Here is an 18,096-nt window from a genome sequence, read left to right as displayed (position 1 = left end):
TTCATCGATTTAATTTGTATTTCTATTTGCGGGGCACAGGCTATGCTGACCGGCTCACAGAGTATCTGATGCGGGAGTACACCAACAGCCCCAGGAACCTGGAACTAAGTTTGTGGGATCATGTGGACCATGTACCAGACCACCTGGCATCCCAGTACCATCGTCCCACCATGCAGGAAGCTGTTCAACACAGGGTCACACGATTCCCTCCAGCTGGGGGAGTTTGAACCCCACTCTTCCTCCGTCTGGGAAAGTGTCCCTGATCGTTTTCACGGCACAAGCTGGTAGAGGCACCCTGATGCTTTTGCCTAGAAAACCCCAACACCATCGCACCAGCTGCCTGTAGGCGACATATCTGTATTTCCTGCGAAAGCAAGAAAGAAACAAGTGGTGTAAAGCAATCCCAGAATAACATTGAACGCACTGCATTTGTGTCACAAATATAATATAGGCAAATATTTAAAATCTATATATCAATAACCCGTAGCAGGGGCGGACCTGGGGGGGGGGGGGGGGGGGGGGGAGTTCCTGGGTGCCCGGACCCCCCCCCCCCCCCATCCGTTTTTTTTTGTTTATTTTTTTTTTAGTAAAAAAAATAAAGGGCTTGTGCTTTCCTTCCTTCCAAATGCAACATGCTTGAAACTGACGAGAAACTCAAAGGAGAGGCCTCCGTTTCGCCCCCCAGACCCCCCACCAGGGCTTTGCCCCTGGACCCTACCGGGGCCTAAGCGGCCCCTGACCCCTGCTCCAAATTGGAACCCCCCCCCCCCCCCCCCCTTATCCACAACTAGGTCCGCCCCTGCGTAGCAAGAAAATAGATTACAATTTCATACGAAAATCGTATAGAAAGCGTGTGGAGCGATTCCTTGAAAATGATTGCTGAGATCTTCATGAAACTTTGCATCTAAAACCTTCCAGAAGATGTCTTCCTTTTTTTCGATAAATGTCAGGCGGAAACCTCCTTTTCTTCATCCATAAAAATAAAGATATGACATGTTCACTTTAGAAATTTGTGTTGGAATCTGTTATGTAGGTATACTGTATGCAGGCAGTTATCGGACTATGACCAATGTCCGCCAAGTTCTATTACTGTAGGCTTTCACCAACGATCATCAGCTACACACCCATTCTAAGCAATGAGGTACATTTCCGATGTCAAAACTTAAAAAAATTAACAAGCTCTAATCACCACGATTGTGGTGTGTGCTCTGGTCAAAGCAGTATACATCTGACGTTACAAATGGGGTTTTCTGGGTTTGAATTGTTTACTCCGGAGTCAATTTTTCGTGGAGTAAAAATGTCGTGTTACACCGGCTCTGAGCACAAATCCATGAGAGCGTTCGTGAGCATATCATGATGTGCGTGTGCCTGTGTGTCGACCAGACGACAACGACCGGACGTCCAGCTGGGGGGACTGGCTCCAGTGGGGTCAGTGCTCCGTCACGTGCGGTCAAGGGGAAAGGTCAAGGTCACGCACGTGCAACCCGCCCAATGTCAACGAAGCGGGGTCATGTGCGTCCACCTGTGTCGGGGACGCTACACAGTTCGACGATTTCTGTCTGGCCACCCAGCGCTGCTGCGGTTTGTATCTGTTTTAGTCATAATTATGTTGCTTATTTCTTAAGGCGGGAGTCTTCTTGTCAAATGTAGTTGGGTTTTTTAAGGCTGGAGTCTTCTTATCAATGTTAGCTCGTTTCTTAAGGTTGGAGTCTACTTGTCAAAGGTAGCTCATTTGTTAAGGCTGGAGTCTACTGTTAAGGCTGGAGTCTACTTGTTAAATGTAGCTTTTTACATTTAGTCAAGTTATGACTAAATGTTTTAACATCGAGGGGGGAATCGAGACGAGGGTCGTGGTGTATGTGTGTGTGTGTGTGTGCGTGCGTGTAGAGCGATTCAGACCAAACTACTGGACCGATCTTTATGAAATTTGACATGAGAGTTTCTGGGTATGATATGCTCAGACATGTTTTTCATTTTTTTGATAAATGTCTTTGATGACGTCATATCCGGCTTTTCGTGAAAGTTGAGGCGGCACTGTCACGCCCTCATTTTTCAACCAAATTGGTTGAAATTTTGGTCAAGTAATCTTCGACGAAGCCCGGACTTCGGTATTGCATTTCAGCGTGGTGGCTTAAAAATTAATTAATGACTTTGGTCATTAAAAATCTGAAAATTGTCAAAAAAAAATAAAAATTTATAAAACGATCCACATTTACGTTCATCTTATTTTCCATCATTTGCTGATTCCAAAAACATATAAATATGTTATATTTGGATTAACAACAAGCTCTGAAAATTAAATATATAAAAATTATTATCAAAATTAAATTTTCCAAATCAATTTAAAAACACTTTCATCTTATTTCTTGTCGGTTCCTGATTCCAAAAACATATAGATATGATATGTTTGGATTAAAAACACGCTCAGAAAGTTAAAACGAAGAGAGGTACAGAAAAGCGTTCTATCCTTCCCAGCGCAACTACTACCCCGCTCTTCTTGTCAGTTTCACTGCCTATGCCGTGAGCGGTGGACTGACGATGCTACGAGTATACGGTCTTGCTGCGTTGCATTGCGTTCAGTTTCATTCTGTGAGTTCGACAGCTACTTGACTAAATGTTGTATTTTCGCCTTACGCGACTTGTTTCTTAATGCTGCAGTCTACTGGTCTAATGTACCTCATTTCTTAAGGCTGTTTTTTTTGGTCAAAGGTAACTTATTGCCTAAGGCTGGAATCTCCTGGTCAAAGGAAGCTTATTTCGTAAGGCTGGAGTCTACTGTCAAAGATAGCTTATTTCTTAAGGCTGGTGTCTATTTGTGACCCTCCACCACGAACTGAGTCGCATGTCACCTCGCGCAGTTCTGCGCTAGGCTTAATGTAAGTCCGGGGAGTGTCTGGTAACAGTGTGAAGGTCACCTTAGTCACAGGCTTATAACTCAAACATTTGTTGCTCTTTTCTAAAACGGTTTTCACCACTGGATAGAGCATAAAAAACTCTTTAGGAAAATGTAAAAATATGAAAATCATGCAAAGGTGACATGCGACTCATTCCGTGGTGGAGGGTAACATTTTTGTCAAATATAGCTTATTTCTTAAGGCTGGAGTCTACTGTCAAAGATAGCTTATTTCTTAAGGCTGGTGTCTATTTGTCAAATATACAGGGTGACCCAAAAAAAAAGAGTACCCAAACAAAACGTCATAAATTGAATAAAAATAAAGCAACCTTCATAAAATTTATTTACACACACAAGTAGCCTCTGCACGATTTCAACAGAAAATGTTAGCGTTCTAGCTTGTCTTTCAGGAAAGTTATGCTCATTCTACAGAACATGCTCCAAATGGCCTCCCCCGGATTTAAATCCCCCATATTTCTATCTTTGGGGGTTCCTGAAAGACAACGTCTACAGGAACAACCCACAGACAATCGCAGAACTCAAGCGAGCCGTCACAACAACCATTCGCGGAATCTCGCAACAGGAGTGTGTGCGGGTGATTGATAACTTTGCGCGGCGAGTTCAAGTTTGCCTGAATCGGCGCGGAGGCCATTTGGAGCATGTTCTGTAGAATGAGCATAACTTTCCTGAAAGACAAGCTAGAACGCTAAAATTGTCTGTGCAAATCATTCAGAGGCTACTTGTGTGTGTAAATAAATTTTATGAAGATTGCTTTATTTTTGTTCAATTTATGACGTTTTGTTTGGGTACTCTTTTTTTTGGGTCACCCTGTAGCTTATTTCTTAAGGCTGGAGTCTACTGTCAAAGATAGCTTATTTCTTAAGACTGGTGTCTATTTGTCAAATATAGCTTATTTCTTAAGGCTGGAGTCTACTGTCAAAGATAGCTTATTTCTTAAGGTTGGTGTCTATTTGTCAAATATAGCTTATTTCTTAAGGCTGGTGTCTATTTGTCAAATATAGCTTATTTCTTAAGGCTGGAGTCTACTGTCAAAGATAGCTTATTTCTTAAGACTGGTGTCTATTTGTCAAATATAGCTTATTTCTTAAGGCTGGAGTCTACTGTCAAAGATAGCTTATTTCTTAAGAAGAAGAAGTTTAACGTGAGTACATTGGCCGTTATTCGTTCCGTGTTCGTCATTTTAACGTGAGTACATTGCTTTTTGGTCTCTTTATTGTTCCCTCTCACATGCAGTCGCCATTGTTTAATACTTATTTCTTAAGGTTGGTGTCTATTTGTCAAATATAGCTTTTTTCTTAAGGCTGGAGTCTACTGTCAAAGGTAGCTTATTTCTTAAGGTTGCAGTCTACTTGTCAATGTTAGCTTGTTTGTCAAGACTAGAGTCTATTTGTCAAAGTTAGCTTATTTGTCAAGACTAGAGTCTTTTTGTCAATGTTAGATTATTTGTTAAGGATAGAGACTACTTGTCAAAGTTAGGTTATTTGTCAAGGCTGGAGTCTACTTGTCAAAGTTAGCTTATTTGTCAAGGTTGTAGTCTACTTGTCAATGTTAGCTTATTTCTTAAGGCTGGGGTTTACTTCTCAATTGTTGTTGTTGTTGTTGTTGTTGTTGTTGTTTGTTGTTGTTGTTGTTGTTGTTGTTGTTGTTGTTGTTGTTGTTGTTGCTGTTGTTGTTATGGTGGAGGTTGTGGTGGTGGTGTTGTTTTGTTGTTGTTGTTGTTTCTTCTTCTTCTTCTTCTTCTTCTTCTTCTTCTTCTTCTTCTATTATCGTGATATTGTTGATGATGGTTGCAATTGCAGTCGTTGTTACTGTCGTGTTTGTTGCAGCCAATCTTCTACATTGCAGTACTCACCTCCCAATTCTTATGTTGTTTCTGCTTCTCGTGAAATTGTTGTGCAGCTTCAAAGGACAAGGTGTGGGGGTCATGGCAACCTTGGAGCTCGTGCAGCGCGATCTGTGGCGAGGGTTCCAAGGCAAGGTCAAGGCCGTGCGTCAACCCCGACCCGCCGTACGACTGTACGGTGCCGTGCTCCGGGCTGAGCGGCTCGGCCGTCAGATGCTCCGTGTGCTGCGGTGTGTAGCGTGTGTCTTTAGTCCACACACAGACTGACAGACACACAGACAGACACACAGACAGACACACAGACAGACTGACAGACACACAGACACACAGACAGACACACAGACAGACTGACAGACACACAGACACACAGGCACACAGACAGACACACAGACAGACTGACAGACACACAGACAGACTGACAGACACACAGACAGACACACAGACACACAGACAGACAGACACACAGACAGACACACAGACAGACAGACACACAGACAGACACACAGACAGACAGACATACAGACTGACACACAGACAGACAGACACACACAGATACACAGACACACAGACAGACTGACAGACACACAGACAGACACACAGACAGACTGACAGACACACAGACAGACACACAGACAGACACACATACAGACACATAGGCACACAGACAGACACACAGACAGACAGACAGACACACAGACAGACACACATACAGACACACAGACAGACACACAGACAGACACACAGACAGACACACAGACAGACACACAGGCAGACTGACAGACACACAGACAGACACACATACAGACACACAGACAGACACACAGACAGACACACAAACAGACACACAGACAGACACACAGGCAGACACACAAACAGACACACAGACACACAGACAGACATACCGACACACAGACAGACACACATACAGACACACAGACAGACAGACAGACAGACACAAAGACAGACTGACAGACACACAGACAGACAGACACACAGACAGACACACAGACATACACACAGACAGACACACATACAGACAGACAGACAGACAGACACACAGACACAAAGACATACAGACAGACACACAGACATACACACAAACAGACACACATACAGACAGACAGACACACAGACAGACACACAGACAGACACACATACAGACACACATACAGACACACAGGCACACAGACACACAGACAGACAGACACACAGGCACACAGACAGACACACAGACAGACAGACACACATACAGACACACAGGCACACAGACAGACACACAGACAGACACACATACAGACTGACAGGCACACAGACACACAGACAGACACACAGACAGACACACATACAGACACACAGGCACACAGACAGGCACACAGACAGACACACATACAGACACACATACAGACACACAGGCACACAGACACACAGACAGACAGGCACACAGACACACAGGCACACAGACAGACACACAGACAGACACACAGACACACAAACAGACAGACAGACAGACACACAGGCACACAGACAGGCACACAGACAGACACACAGGCACACAGACACACAGACAGACATCACGCATGTAAGAAGGTATGCAAACGTGCATGTAGAGAGGTAGAGATGCGACACGAACAACACGCACACACTCACACATCGTATCTTATATCATCTCATCGTATCTCACCAGAAATGCTGCCCTCCACGTGTCGGGCGTGGAGCGAGTGGACACATATCTTATCATATTTAATCTCACGGCATCTCATCTCACAATATCTCATCCCATCTCAACCCATCTCACCACTGCACCAGAAACACTGGCCTCTAGTGGCAAACGTGGAACGCGTGGACTATCCCACTCTTATCATATTTAATCTCACCGCATCTCATCTCATCTCATCACTAGAGATGCTGGCCTCCACGTGGCGAGCGTGGAGCGAGTGGACAACGTGTGTGCGCGCGGTCGGCTTCCGGACAGAGAACAAGAGTAGGGGGCGCTCGTGTCGCAAGCCCGACCTGAAGGACAGGCCGCCAGGGACGTGTGCCGAGGATTGTCCAGGCGACAGCTACCAGACGGTCAAGTGTCCCCCAACTCGCATCTGTGGTGTGTATTCTTAGCAGTGTATAAGTCGGCAACAAAATGTATTGTATCCATCTTTGAACCACAATTAGATATTAATTCCCATGTCGTTTTGAACATTCAAACTTTTTATGCCATGAAAGGTTCTTGACTTGGCTAACTTTTAACCCTAACATTTCTTTTTCACTGGTCATGTGACATTTCTTTTTCAGTGTTCATGTGACCGCCCTCCAAACAAGGGAAACCCCAAAATCGACCTGACAAAAACTATCTTTGTCTGTCTGTCACTCTGTCTGTCTGTCTGTTTCCGTCTCTCTGTCTGTCTGTCTCTTTCCGTATCTTTTTCTCTCTGTCTCTGTCTCTTTCCATCTCTCTTTCTCTCTGTCTGTCTGTCTCTCTGTCTGTCTGTCTCTGTCTCTCTCTGTCTCTGTCTGTCTGTCTCTCTCTCTCTCTCTCTCTCTCTCTCTCTCTCTCTCTCTCTCAACGTCTGTGTAATACCCTGTGTGCTAGCAGAAGACAAACGTCTGTGTAATGCCCTTTGTGCTTGCAGAAGACAAACGTCTGTGTAATGCCCTTTGTGCTTGCAGAAGACAAACGTGTGTGCAATACCCTGTGTGCTAGCAGAAGACAAACGTCTGTGTAATGTCCTTTGTGCTTGCAGAAGACAAACGTCTGTGTAATGCCCTTTGTGCTTGCAGAGACAACGTGGCTGGAGTGGGGCGAGTACGGCCAGTGTTCAGAGACGTGCGGTGCGGGGGTCAAGTCCCGATCCCGCCGGTGTAGGAGTACACTGTGCATTTGTCGGGGTGAAGCCAATGACACCATTTTCTGCTCTGGGCCTGCTTGTCTTGGTACGGGTAGGTGGTAACACTTGCTTGATTCAATGAAACCATGTTCTGCTCTGGGCCCGCTTGTCGAGGTACGGGTAATAGTCATACTAATGATCATAATGATCATAATAATAATAATCATACAATAATAATGATAATCATAACAAATCACCTTTCCATAGCGCAAGTCACGATAATTGATCTTCGCGCTTTACAGTTCAATCACAAGAAACATGGGTAGTAACACGTGCATGGTTCAATTATTGTGTCGTTTTGACTTACGTTTGTACACAAATTCGACTGTATGGTATACTGTGACTGGGTTGTTTGTTGTTGTTGTTGTTGTTGTTGTTGTTGTTGTTGTTGTTGTTGTTGTTGTTGTTGTTGTTGTTGTTGGAAAGTAGACGTGTGTTTGTGCGTGTGTGTGTGTGTGTGTTTATGTGTGTGTGTGTGTGTTTATGTGTGTGTGTTTATGTGTGTGTGTGTATGTGTGTGTGTGAGAGGGAGAGGCAGACAGACAGACGGACAGACAGAGAGCAAGAAAAAAATGTCTAGATCTTCAAAACAAGTTCTTGCTACTTTCTTACCTCATGGATATAATTATATTTGTCAACTGACGACTGCTTCTCTCTGGTCCCTGCAAGGTGAACATGTGTCTTCCACGCCGGGCACGAGAGGCGACGCCGACCAACACAGCAATCCCCTCTTGAGAGGTAAGGTGACCACAGGGGGGATCTTCACTGTCATGTCTCTCACATACCATACATTACAAAGTAAGGTGACCACAGGGAAGACCTTCACTGCCATGTCTCTCACATACCATACATTACAAAGTAAGGTGACCACAGGGGGGATCTTCACTGTCATGTCTCTCACATACCATACATTACAAAGTAAGGTGACCACAGGGAAGATCTTCACTGTCATGTCTCTCACATACCATACATTACAAAGTAAGGTGACCACAGGGAAGACCTTCACTGTCATGTCTCTCACATACCATACATTACAAAGTAAGGTGACCACAGGGAGGACCTTCACTGCCATGTCTCTCACATTCCATACATTACAAAGTAAGGTGACCACAGGGAAGACCTTCACTGTCATGTCTCTCACATTCCATACATTACAAAGTAAGGTGACCACAGGGAGGATCTTCACTGTCATGTCTCTCACATACCATACATTACAAAGTAAGGTGACCACAGAGAGGACCTTCACTGTCATGTCTCTCACATACCATACATTACAAAGTAAGGTGACCACAGGGAAGATCTTCACTGTCATGTCTCTCACATACCATACATCCACCATAAAGACCATCCCCTCCTCATCGTGGTATGGTGGTGAAACAGAACCAAGCTATGCCGTCGGAAGAAAATCGCTGAAATTTCACTGTCCCTAAAACGTGGGGGTGTTTTTCATTGTGAGAAGTATACCGGTAGGGTTCTCCCATGGCGGACGGGTCGGTTGCTGGCTAACGGGGCTCTGGTAAAGACGGAGATGTGCTGGACAGTACCGGTGTGACGGCACAGAGGCCCAAGGACACAAGCGGTCATCTCAGCAACCTCCAAACGGGTAGACTGGACTCGACAACCATGGTAGGTAACCAGTCTAGGAGAAGGAAAACTCCGAAATAGAACCACGGGCAGACCAAGCTCAACAGCCCAGGAAGGCAATTGGTCTAAGGGAGGGACCCCTGATCAACGTCCATGGCCGAAGCCGGAGATGCGGGACCCCCTGGGTGCCAAAAAGCGCTGCATCACGCAAATCACAAAATGATGGAGACAAATCAATTGATCAAACGTTATAGTGCTCAACCTCTCACATACCATACATTACAAAGTAAGGTGACCACAGGGACGACCTTCACTAGTAATCCCATCCTACTGTAACATGTCCTGCTGCTTCAAATAAGATGTATACCTGTGGGTCATTCCATAAAGCTGTGTACCAAAAGTGTGACATGCATCGTGAAAATTGAAAGTGTATGGATAGCTTGTTTTTATGGTTTATGTGACAGATACATATGCCACGGTGCTAAACAAAAGATAAGTTTATGCTTTATGATACGAGGGGTGGTCGGAAAGGTGTGTAACATCACACATGTTTTACCTTACATGTTGTCCAAACACACGAGACAGATAACAAAAAGCCACAGTATAATCGTAACAAGCTTTATTTGCTTCCCATTCTGATTGTCTTCCATTAATCGTTTTCCGAAAGAAAAAAACTAGTCGATCGAGTGTGTTCAAACCTTGATGAAAACTCAACAGTTTTTTTTTACCTCAACTCTTACAACTGGAACAGGACTAGGCTACAAAGAATAGTCTAAGACTTGAAAAAGAGACACTGAGCACGTATATCACAAAATAAAACAATAAAATGTCGAACGTTTTAAAAAATATTCACTTTTAGAGCGAAGAGTCGCGAAAGGTTGCCTACGTAACATTCGTCCCTCATTGGTAACGACTCATAAAACGCTTTCGCTCGTAGTTCAATATTTAAAAAAACAACTCGTGCAAATCTGGTACGAAACAGCAAGCTATGTAGTATTCTGTTTATCCTACATACTGTACTTACGTGTATTTTACTGAAAATGTCCTGCAGTCGAGGCAGCTAAATTGAAGACGCTTGTTTTGGAACCTCGATCTCTTCTAAAGCCTCGTGCAATCTATTACGTCAAAGCAAAGAAACGTCACTCTGAAAGTGTGGCGTGACGTGTTAGTTCTAAAGATTCATCGAGGGTAATTAGCGAGCGCAATTTTTGTTTCTATAATGACGTTTGTCTCGGTGACTTTGGCATCATAAGCAGTGGAAAAACAGGTCCCTGCCAGACTTGCTTGACATGACCTCATTTACATGATATACACACGTGTGATTTAAACGATTATTATTGATTTTACGTGTATGACCGTTTTAACCCCGCCATTTAGGCAGCCATACGCCGCTTTCGGAGGAATCATGCTGGGTATTTTCGTGTTTCTATAACCCACCGAACTCTGACATGGATTACATGATCTTTTCCATGCGCACTTATTCTTGTGCTTGCGTGTGCACACGAAGGGAGAAAAGCCCCTGGCAGGTCTGCACATAAGTTGACCTGGGAGATCGGAAAAACCTCCACACTTAACCCACCACCCTTCCGATTAAGAGGCCGACGTCTTACCACCCCGCAACAGCGCCCGTCGGAAAAATGTAGTTAAACGCCGACTATTTAGGTGGTCGTTATTAGAAGGTGGTCGTTATCAGAAGGAGGTTGTTATGGCAGATGGTCACCGGGGTAGGTTTGGACTGTTTGGTTTTGATTATAGCTGAGACATCCATGCATGAAAACCGACACATGAAAGAATGTCAGCTTGTCCTTCGTCTGCAAAGTATGACAAGAGCGGCCATCCAATGTCATCTCTAGCTGTTCACTCAACGTCTACCTGCCGTTTTTGGCAAGTTGCTGTGTGTGTGTGTGTGTGTGTGTGTGTGTGTGTGTGTGTGTGTGTGTGTGTGTGTGTGTGCCTTAACTTGTCTCTCCCTGTCTGTGTGTAGTTGGGGCCAGCTCTGTATTGAGGACAGCGGGCATCGTGGTGGGCAGTCTGCTTGCCTTAACTTGTCTCTCCCTGTCTGTGTGTAGTTGGGGCCAGCTCTGTATTGAGGACAGCGGGCATCGTGGTGGGCAGTCTGCTTGCCTTAACTTGTCTCTCCCTGTCTGTGTGTAGTTGGAGCCAGCTCTGTATTGAGGACAGCGGGCATCGTGGTGGGCAGTCTGTTTGCCTTAACTTGTCTCTCCCTGTCTGTGTGTAGTTGGAGCCAGCTCTGTATTGAGGACAGCGGGCATCGTGGTGGGCAGTCTGCTTGCCTTAACTTGTCTCTCCCTGTCTGTGTGTAACTGGTGCCAGCTCTGTATTGAGGACAGCGGGCATCGTGGTGGGCAGTCTGCTTGCCTTAACTTGTCTCTCCCTGTCTGTGTGTAGCTGGTGCCAGCTCTGTATTGAGGACAGCGGGCATCGTGGTGGGCAGTCTGCTTGCCTTAACTTGTCTCTCCCTGCCTGTGTGTAGTTGGTGCCAGCTCTGTGTTGAGGACAGCGGGCATCGTGGTGGGCAGTCTGCTTGCCTTAACTTGTCTCTCCCTGTCTGTGTGTAGTTGGGGCCAGCTCTGTGTTGAGGACAGCGGGCATCGTGGTGGGCAGTCTGCTTGCCTTAACTTGTCTCTCCCTGTCTGTGTGTAGTTGGGGCCAGCTCTGTATTGAGGACAGCGGGCATCGTGGTGGGCAGTCTGCTTGCCTTAACTTGTTTCTCCCTGTCTGTGTGTAGTTGGGGCCAGCTCTGTGTTGAGGACAGCGGGCATCGTGGTGGGCAGTCTGCTTGCCTTAACTTGTCTCTCCCTGCCTGTGTGTAGTTGGTGCCAGCTCTGTGTTGAGGACAGCGGGCATCGTGGTGGGCAGTCTGCTTGCCTTAACTTGTCTCTCCCTGTCTGTGTGTAGTTGGAGCCAGCTCTGTGTTGAGGACAGCGGGCATCGTGGTGGGCAGTCTGCTTGCCTTAACTTGTCTCTCCCTGTCTGTGTGTAGTTGGGGCCAGCTCTGTATTGAGGACAGCGGGCATCGTGGTGGGCAGTCTGCTTGCCTTAACTTGTCTCTCCCTGTCTGTGTGTAGTTGGTGCCAGCTCTGTGTTGAGGACAGCGGGCATCGTGGTGGGCAGTCTGCTTGCCTTAACTTGTCTCTCCCTGTCTGTGTGTAGTTGGTGCCAGCTCTGTGTTGAGGACAGCGGGCATCGTGGTGGGCAGTCTGCTTGCCTTAACTTGTCTCTCCCTGTCTGTGTGTAGTTGGGGCCAGCTCTGTGTTGAGGACAGCGGGCATCGTGGTGGGCAGTCTGCTTGCCTTAACTTGTCTCTCCCTGTCTGTGTGTAGTTGGGGCCAGCTCTGTGTTGAGGACAGCGGGCATCGTGGTGGGCAGTCTGCTCCTGGTTCTCCTAGTTGCCCTGGGTCTCATGTGCGCATTAGCCAGACGCCAGTAAGTATTGTATTCTATGTGTGAGTATTGTATCCTATAAGTAAGTATATATTGTATTTTATAAGTAAGTATTTTATTCTATAAGTAAGTATTGTATTCTATATGTGAGTATTGTATTTTATTTGTGAGTATTGTACTCTATAAGTAAGTATTGTATTGTATAAGTACTGTATTCCATACTTCATCATATTCTTCAGCTGTGGACACTGAATGTGTGGGTCCTACACGAAAGCAGACGATACGTTTCACAGTATAAACACGTTGTACTCGGACATTAAGTGTTTTTTGACACATGTTTTAAAACTTTTTAATGACATTAAGTGCTTAAAGGATGATGGAAGTGAATTCCAAACTGATGTACCCGAAAAAGCAAGACTGGTCTTATAAAGGTCAATTCGTGGAATCGGTGGGATCAAGTTGACCGACCCATATCTGTCGGTAGCTTTATTAAATAATGATGTAATGTAAATCGGCACTCTACCGTAATACAATTTATGCATGAAAATGGCTTTGTTTAATTTGAGATGGTTTTCCAGTACAGTGGAAGAAAGTTAAGCATTTTTAATTTCATATCTGTTGGAGCATTAACCTTTACGATGAGTTTAGCCGATGAGTTTAGTCACTAAAGGCAAGTGACAGGGCTATCATGTCACGTGGGAAAGTATCACTCACTAAAGGCAAGTGACCGGGCTATCATGTCACGTGGGAAAGTATCACTCACTAAAGGCAAGTGACCGGGCTATCATGTCACGTGGGAAAGTATTACTCACTAAGGGCAAGTGACCGGGCTATCATGTCACGTGGGAAAGTATTACTCACTAAGGGCAAGTGACCGGGCTATCATGTCACGTGGGAAAGTATCACTCATTAAAGGCAAGTGACCGGGCTATCATGTCACGTGGAAAGTATCACTCACTAAAGGCAAGTGACAGGGCTATCATGTCACGTGGGAAAGTATCACTCACTAAAGGCAAGTGACCGGGCTATCATGTCACGTGGGAAAGTATTACTCACTAAGGGCAAGTGACCGGGCTATCATGTCATGTGGGAAAGTATCACTCATTAAAGGCAAGTGACCGGGCTATCATGTCACGTGGGAAAGTATCACTCACTAAAGGCAAGTGACCGGGCTATCATGTCACGTGGGAAAGTATTACTCACTAAGGTCAAGTGACCGGGCTATCATGTCACGTGGGAAAGTATCACTCACTAAGGGCAAGTGACCGGGCTATCATGTCACGTGGGAAAGTATTACTCACTAAGGGCAAGTGACCGGGCTATCATGTCACGTGGGACAGTATTACTCACTAAGGGCAAGTGACCGGGCTATCATGTCATGTGGGAAAGTATCACTCATTAAAGGCAAGTGACCGGGCTATCATGTCACGTGGGACAGTATTACTCACTAAAGGCAAGTGACCAGGCTATCATATCACGTGGGAAAGTATCACTCACTAAAGGCAAGTGACCGGGCTATCATGTCACGTGGGAAAGTATTACTCACTAAGGTCAAGTGACCGGGCTATCATGTCACGTGGGAAAGTATCACTCACTAAGGGCAAGTGACCGGGCTATCATGTCACGTGGGAAAGTATCACTCACTAAAGGCAAGTGACCGGGCTATCATGTCACGTGGGAAAGTATCACTCACTAAAGGCAAGTGACCGGGCTATCATGTCACGTGGGAAAGTATTACTCACTAAGGGCAAGTGACCGGGCTATCATGTCACGTGGGAAAGTATTACTCACTAAGGGCAAGTGACCGGGCTATCATGTCACGTGGGAAAGTATTACTCACTAAAGGCAAGTGACCGGGCTATCATGTCACGTGGGAAAGTATCACTCACTAAGGGCAAGTGACCGGGCTATCATGTCACGTGGGAAAGTATCACTCACTAAGGGCAAGTGACCGGGCTATCATGTCACGTGGGAAAGTATCACTCACTAAGGGCAAGTGACCGGGCTATCATGTCACGTGGGAAAGTATCACTCACTAAGGGCAAGTGACCGGGCTATCATGTCACGTGGGAAAGTATCACTCACTAAGGGCAAGTGACCGGGCTATCATGTCACGTGGGAAAGTATCACTCACTAAGGGCAAGTGTACTCACTAAGGGCAAGTGCACTCACTAAGGGCAAGTGTACTCACTAAGGGCAAGTGTACTCACTAAGGGCAAGTGCACTCACTCTTTTACAACCCATCCAAACCCGACAGAGTTATTTCCGGAATTCGTGTATCACGTGGTCTATCATGTCACGTGGTCTATCATGTCACGTGGTCTATCATGTCACGTGGTCTATCATGTCACGTGGTCTATCATGTCACGTGGTCTATCATGTCACGTGGTCTATCATGTCACGTGGTCTATCATGTCACGTGGTCTATCATGTGCAATCACTGACGCGGATGTGTTGCTCCTCCCGCCAGAAGGTCCTCCACGAAGAGGTCAACCGTACCCGGCGTGCTGGAGTCCACAGAGAGAGAGGAGTACCCGGCCTCCTACGCGTCCCTAGAGGAGTACCCCGTTGCCGGTAAGGTCCACTAACACTCGCATCATTTTGGTTCATGAACAATGGGAACCCTCTTTTTAGACCCCCCCCCCCCCCCCCCCCCCCCTAACTTGACTCCCCGATCCATTTTAAAACCCTGTTTTCTCTGACTGTGTCCATAAGCTCTGTAAAGTTACCCCATTTTTAGACTCCCTCCTTTCTCAGATTGTTGGATGTCTTAAAAGGTGTGTTTCATTGTACACCAGATCACTGACATTGTACACCATACCACTGACATTGTACACCAGACCACTGACATTGTACACCAGACCACTGACATTGTACACCAGACCACTGGCATTGTACACCAGACCACTGATATTGTACACCAGACCACTGACATTGTACACCAGACCACTGACATTGTACACCAGACCAATGACATTGTACACCAGACCACTGACATTGTACACCAGACCAATGACATTGTACACCAGACCACTGACATTGTACACCAGACCACTGACATTGTACACCAGACCACTGACATTGTACACCAGACCACTGACATTGTACACCAGACCACTGACATTGTACACCAGACCACTGACATTGTACACCAGACCACTGACATTGTACACCAGACCACTGACACTAACGGAGCCTGCAGCACGTGACCTGTAATCAACCATGTAACCATGTGAACCAGCATAGACACATGAAGATGAATCTACATACGCTGTCATTATTGTTATTATCATTGTTAATATGAATCGATCCTTTTTCTGTTGCAGTGGGCACGCTACCAAAACCGCCGAGACCCTCTCTAAAGCTGCCATCATACGGCTTTCCCCCTGCAGGGTCCGCGCGACGTTCACTGGACGGTCGGTCGGCCATGACGCATCCATCGTTCCAAGTCAACTACTTTCCCTCTGACCAAAGTGTAGCGTCCTGTGTGGATCCTGGAAGTGAGGCGGATGAAAGTTCCACTCAGTTCTCTGACGCTGATGATGTCTCCTCTTCCATGGCTTCGTCCCACTACTGAAGATCATATTAGAGTTCCACTCAGTTCTCTGACGGCTTTGAGACCGATGATGTCTCCTCTTCCGTTGCTTCGTCCTATTACTGAAGATCAAATGAAAGTTCAACTCAGTTCTCTGACAGCTTTGAGGCTGATGATGTCTCCTCTTCCGTTGCTTCGTCCTATTACTGAAGATCATATCAAACCTGGCCTAGGGGTTAAGCAACTGGCGCAGAAGGGACCCTGTCCAAGTCGACCAAAAGTGGGTGCATTCCCTGTTGGTGCATTTTCTGTAGGCGTGTTTCCTGTATTCAGGGAATCATCCCGGGTGCATTTCCTGTAGGAAAGTACGACACTGCTCAACCTCGCGATTCATCTTCGCGTTGCTTCCCTTGTGAGGATTTGATGGATTTTCAAATTGTTTTCATTTATAATTAGAACACTAAACCGAAGCTCCTTTGAAAAGTGAAACAAGAAGAGCAAACGCTCGATCGAGTCACTTTCGCAGTTCTGAATATTATATGAGGCATCAGATGGACAGGAAGAAATTGCTATTCACAACACAATGAGTCACGTTCACATAAAATTTGAGCCCGGTCACTTTTATAGTTTCCGAGAAAAGCCCAACGTTAAGTTGTGTGTTGCCGAACAGAAAAGGCTAGTTATCTCCCTTGTTTTTCTGATAACGTTCGTAAAAGGCTACAGATGTAAATACTTTGATGTAAAGAATAATCCTACAAAGTTTCAATCACATCCGATGAACTTTGTCAAAGATATAAAATGTCTAATTTTTCCTTTGACGCTGACCTGTGACCTTGAAAAAGGTCAAAGGTCAACGAAACCATCGTTAAAGTGTAGAGGTCATTGGAGGTCACGACTAAACAAAATATGACCCCGATCGCTTTGATAGTTTCCGAGAAAAGTCCAACGTTAAGGTGGTGTCTACGGACGGCCGGCCGACGGCCGGCCGGACGGCCGGCCGGCCGGACTAACACTGACCGATTACATAGAGTCACTTTTTCTCAAGTGACTCAAAAAAGGATAAAAAATATCAAATTTACCGAATTGGCTAAGCACGTGACTCTCAGCGAGATCGGCGAAACGCTACAGGAAAAGCACCCAGGTGTATTCCCTACATACAGGAAAAACGCCTGCACAAAGTGGACCTGCAGAGATGACACCTTCAGCGTCACTGGCAGAGATAACACCCACTGTTGGTCGACATAGACCCCTTCAGCGTCACTGGCTGGCTAATGTTATTCCTGTCAGAGGTGAAGCAGGGTCAGATCCTTTGCTGCTACACTTTCAGCCTCGCCCCCTTCCCTCAGTCCCCTTTGCTGCTACACTTTCAGCCTCGCCCCCTTCCCTCAGTCCCCTTTGCTGCTACACTTTCAGCCTCGCCCCCTTCCCTCAGTCCACTTTGCTGCTACACTTTGCCTCGCCCCTTTCCCTCAGTCCACTTTGCTGCTACACTTTCAGCCTCGCCCCCTTCCCTCAGTCCCCTTTGCTGCTACACTTTCAGCCTCGCCCCCTTCCCTCAGTCCCCTTTGCTGCTACACTTTCAGCCTCGCCCCCTTCCCTCAGTCCACTTTGCTGCTACACTTTCAGCCTCGCCCCCTTCCCTCAGTCCCCTTTGCTGCTACACTTTGCCTCGCCCCCTTCCCTCAGTCCACTTTGCTGCTACACTTTCAGCCTCGCCCCCTTCCCTCAGTCCACTTTGCTGCTACACTTTCAGCCTCGCCCCCTTCCCTCAGTCCACTTTGCTGCTACACTTTCAGCCTCGCCCCCTTCCCTCAGTCCCCTTTGCTGCTACACTTTCAGCCTCGCCCCCTTCCCTCAGTCCAGGAGACAGCCTTGACCAGTTACCAGACTAACTCCCTTTCTCTCTGAGGAAAAAGTGTGTGTGTGTACTCTGCCT

General features: G+C 46.3%; 3 protein-coding genes across 3 annotated transcripts; all 3 read left to right on the top strand.

Annotated features, from left to right (window-relative positions):
• Positions 1 to 778: 778 nt before the first annotated feature.
• LOC138974450 (ectin-like) lies at positions 779 to 12,160 on the top strand. The gene is made up of 7 exons (XM_070347166.1): positions 779 to 1,581; positions 4,814 to 4,987; positions 6,658 to 6,855; positions 7,530 to 7,688; positions 8,306 to 8,374; positions 11,715 to 11,791; positions 12,140 to 12,160. The coding sequence occupies exons 3-7, from the start codon at positions 6,660 to 6,662 to the stop codon at positions 12,158 to 12,160; spliced, it is 522 nt and encodes a 173-aa protein (XP_070203267.1). The 5' UTR covers positions 779 to 1,581; positions 4,814 to 4,987; positions 6,658 to 6,659.
• On the top strand, positions 1,070 to 4,995 carry LOC138974451 (ectin-like). The gene is made up of 3 exons (XM_070347167.1): positions 1,070 to 1,091; positions 1,384 to 1,581; positions 4,814 to 4,995. The coding sequence occupies exons 1-3, from the start codon at positions 1,070 to 1,072 to the stop codon at positions 4,993 to 4,995; spliced, it is 402 nt and encodes a 133-aa protein (XP_070203268.1).
• Positions 12,161 to 12,539: 379 nt separating the features above from the next.
• On the top strand, positions 12,540 to 16,647 carry LOC138972539 (uncharacterized). The gene is made up of 3 exons (XM_070345183.1): positions 12,540 to 12,667; positions 15,096 to 15,199; positions 15,952 to 16,647. The coding sequence occupies exons 1-3, from the start codon at positions 12,645 to 12,647 to the stop codon at positions 16,200 to 16,202; spliced, it is 378 nt and encodes a 125-aa protein (XP_070201284.1). The 5' UTR covers positions 12,540 to 12,644; the 3' UTR covers positions 16,203 to 16,647.
• The last annotated feature ends 1,449 nt before the right edge of the window (positions 16,648 to 18,096 follow it).

This window comes from Littorina saxatilis, linkage group LG8 (genome assembly GCF_037325665.1).
Source record: "Littorina saxatilis isolate snail1 linkage group LG8, US_GU_Lsax_2.0, whole genome shotgun sequence".
Classification (NCBI taxonomy): domain Eukaryota; kingdom Metazoa; phylum Mollusca; class Gastropoda; order Littorinimorpha; family Littorinidae; genus Littorina; species Littorina saxatilis.
This window is presented reverse-complemented; position numbering and strand designations above follow the sequence as displayed.

What these genes read in the sequence shown, in the direction of transcription:
- LOC138974450 (XM_070347166.1), top strand. Translation starts at nt 6,660, where the DNA reads ATGCTGGCCTCCACGTGGCGAGCGTGGAGCGAGTGGACAACGTGTGTG. An exon ending in TCCCCCAACTCGCATCTGTG is followed by an intron (nt 6,856 to 7,529) that starts GTGTGTATTCTT and finishes TTGTGCTTGCAG; the next exon opens with AGACAACGTGGCTGGAGTGG. An exon ending in GCCTGCTTGTCTTGGTACGG is followed by an intron (nt 7,689 to 8,305) that starts GTAGGTGGTAAC and finishes GGTCCCTGCAAG; the next exon opens with GTGAACATGTGTCTTCCACG.
- LOC138972539 (XM_070345183.1), top strand. Translation starts at nt 12,645, where the DNA reads ATGTGCGCATTAGCCAGACGCCA. An exon ending in TGCGCATTAGCCAGACGCCA is followed by an intron (nt 12,668 to 15,095) that starts GTAAGTATTGTA and finishes TCCTCCCGCCAG; the next exon opens with AAGGTCCTCCACGAAGAGGT. An exon ending in AGAGGAGTACCCCGTTGCCG is followed by an intron (nt 15,200 to 15,951) that starts GTAAGGTCCACT and finishes TTTCTGTTGCAG; the next exon opens with TGGGCACGCTACCAAAACCG.
- LOC138974451 (XM_070347167.1), top strand. Translation starts at nt 1,070, where the DNA reads ATGTCCGCCAAGTTCTATTACT. An exon ending in GTCCGCCAAGTTCTATTACT is followed by an intron (nt 1,092 to 1,383) that starts GTAGGCTTTCAC and finishes TGTGTCGACCAG; the next exon opens with ACGACAACGACCGGACGTCC. An exon ending in GGCCACCCAGCGCTGCTGCG is followed by an intron (nt 1,582 to 4,813) that starts GTTTGTATCTGT and finishes ATTGTTGTGCAG; the next exon opens with CTTCAAAGGACAAGGTGTGG.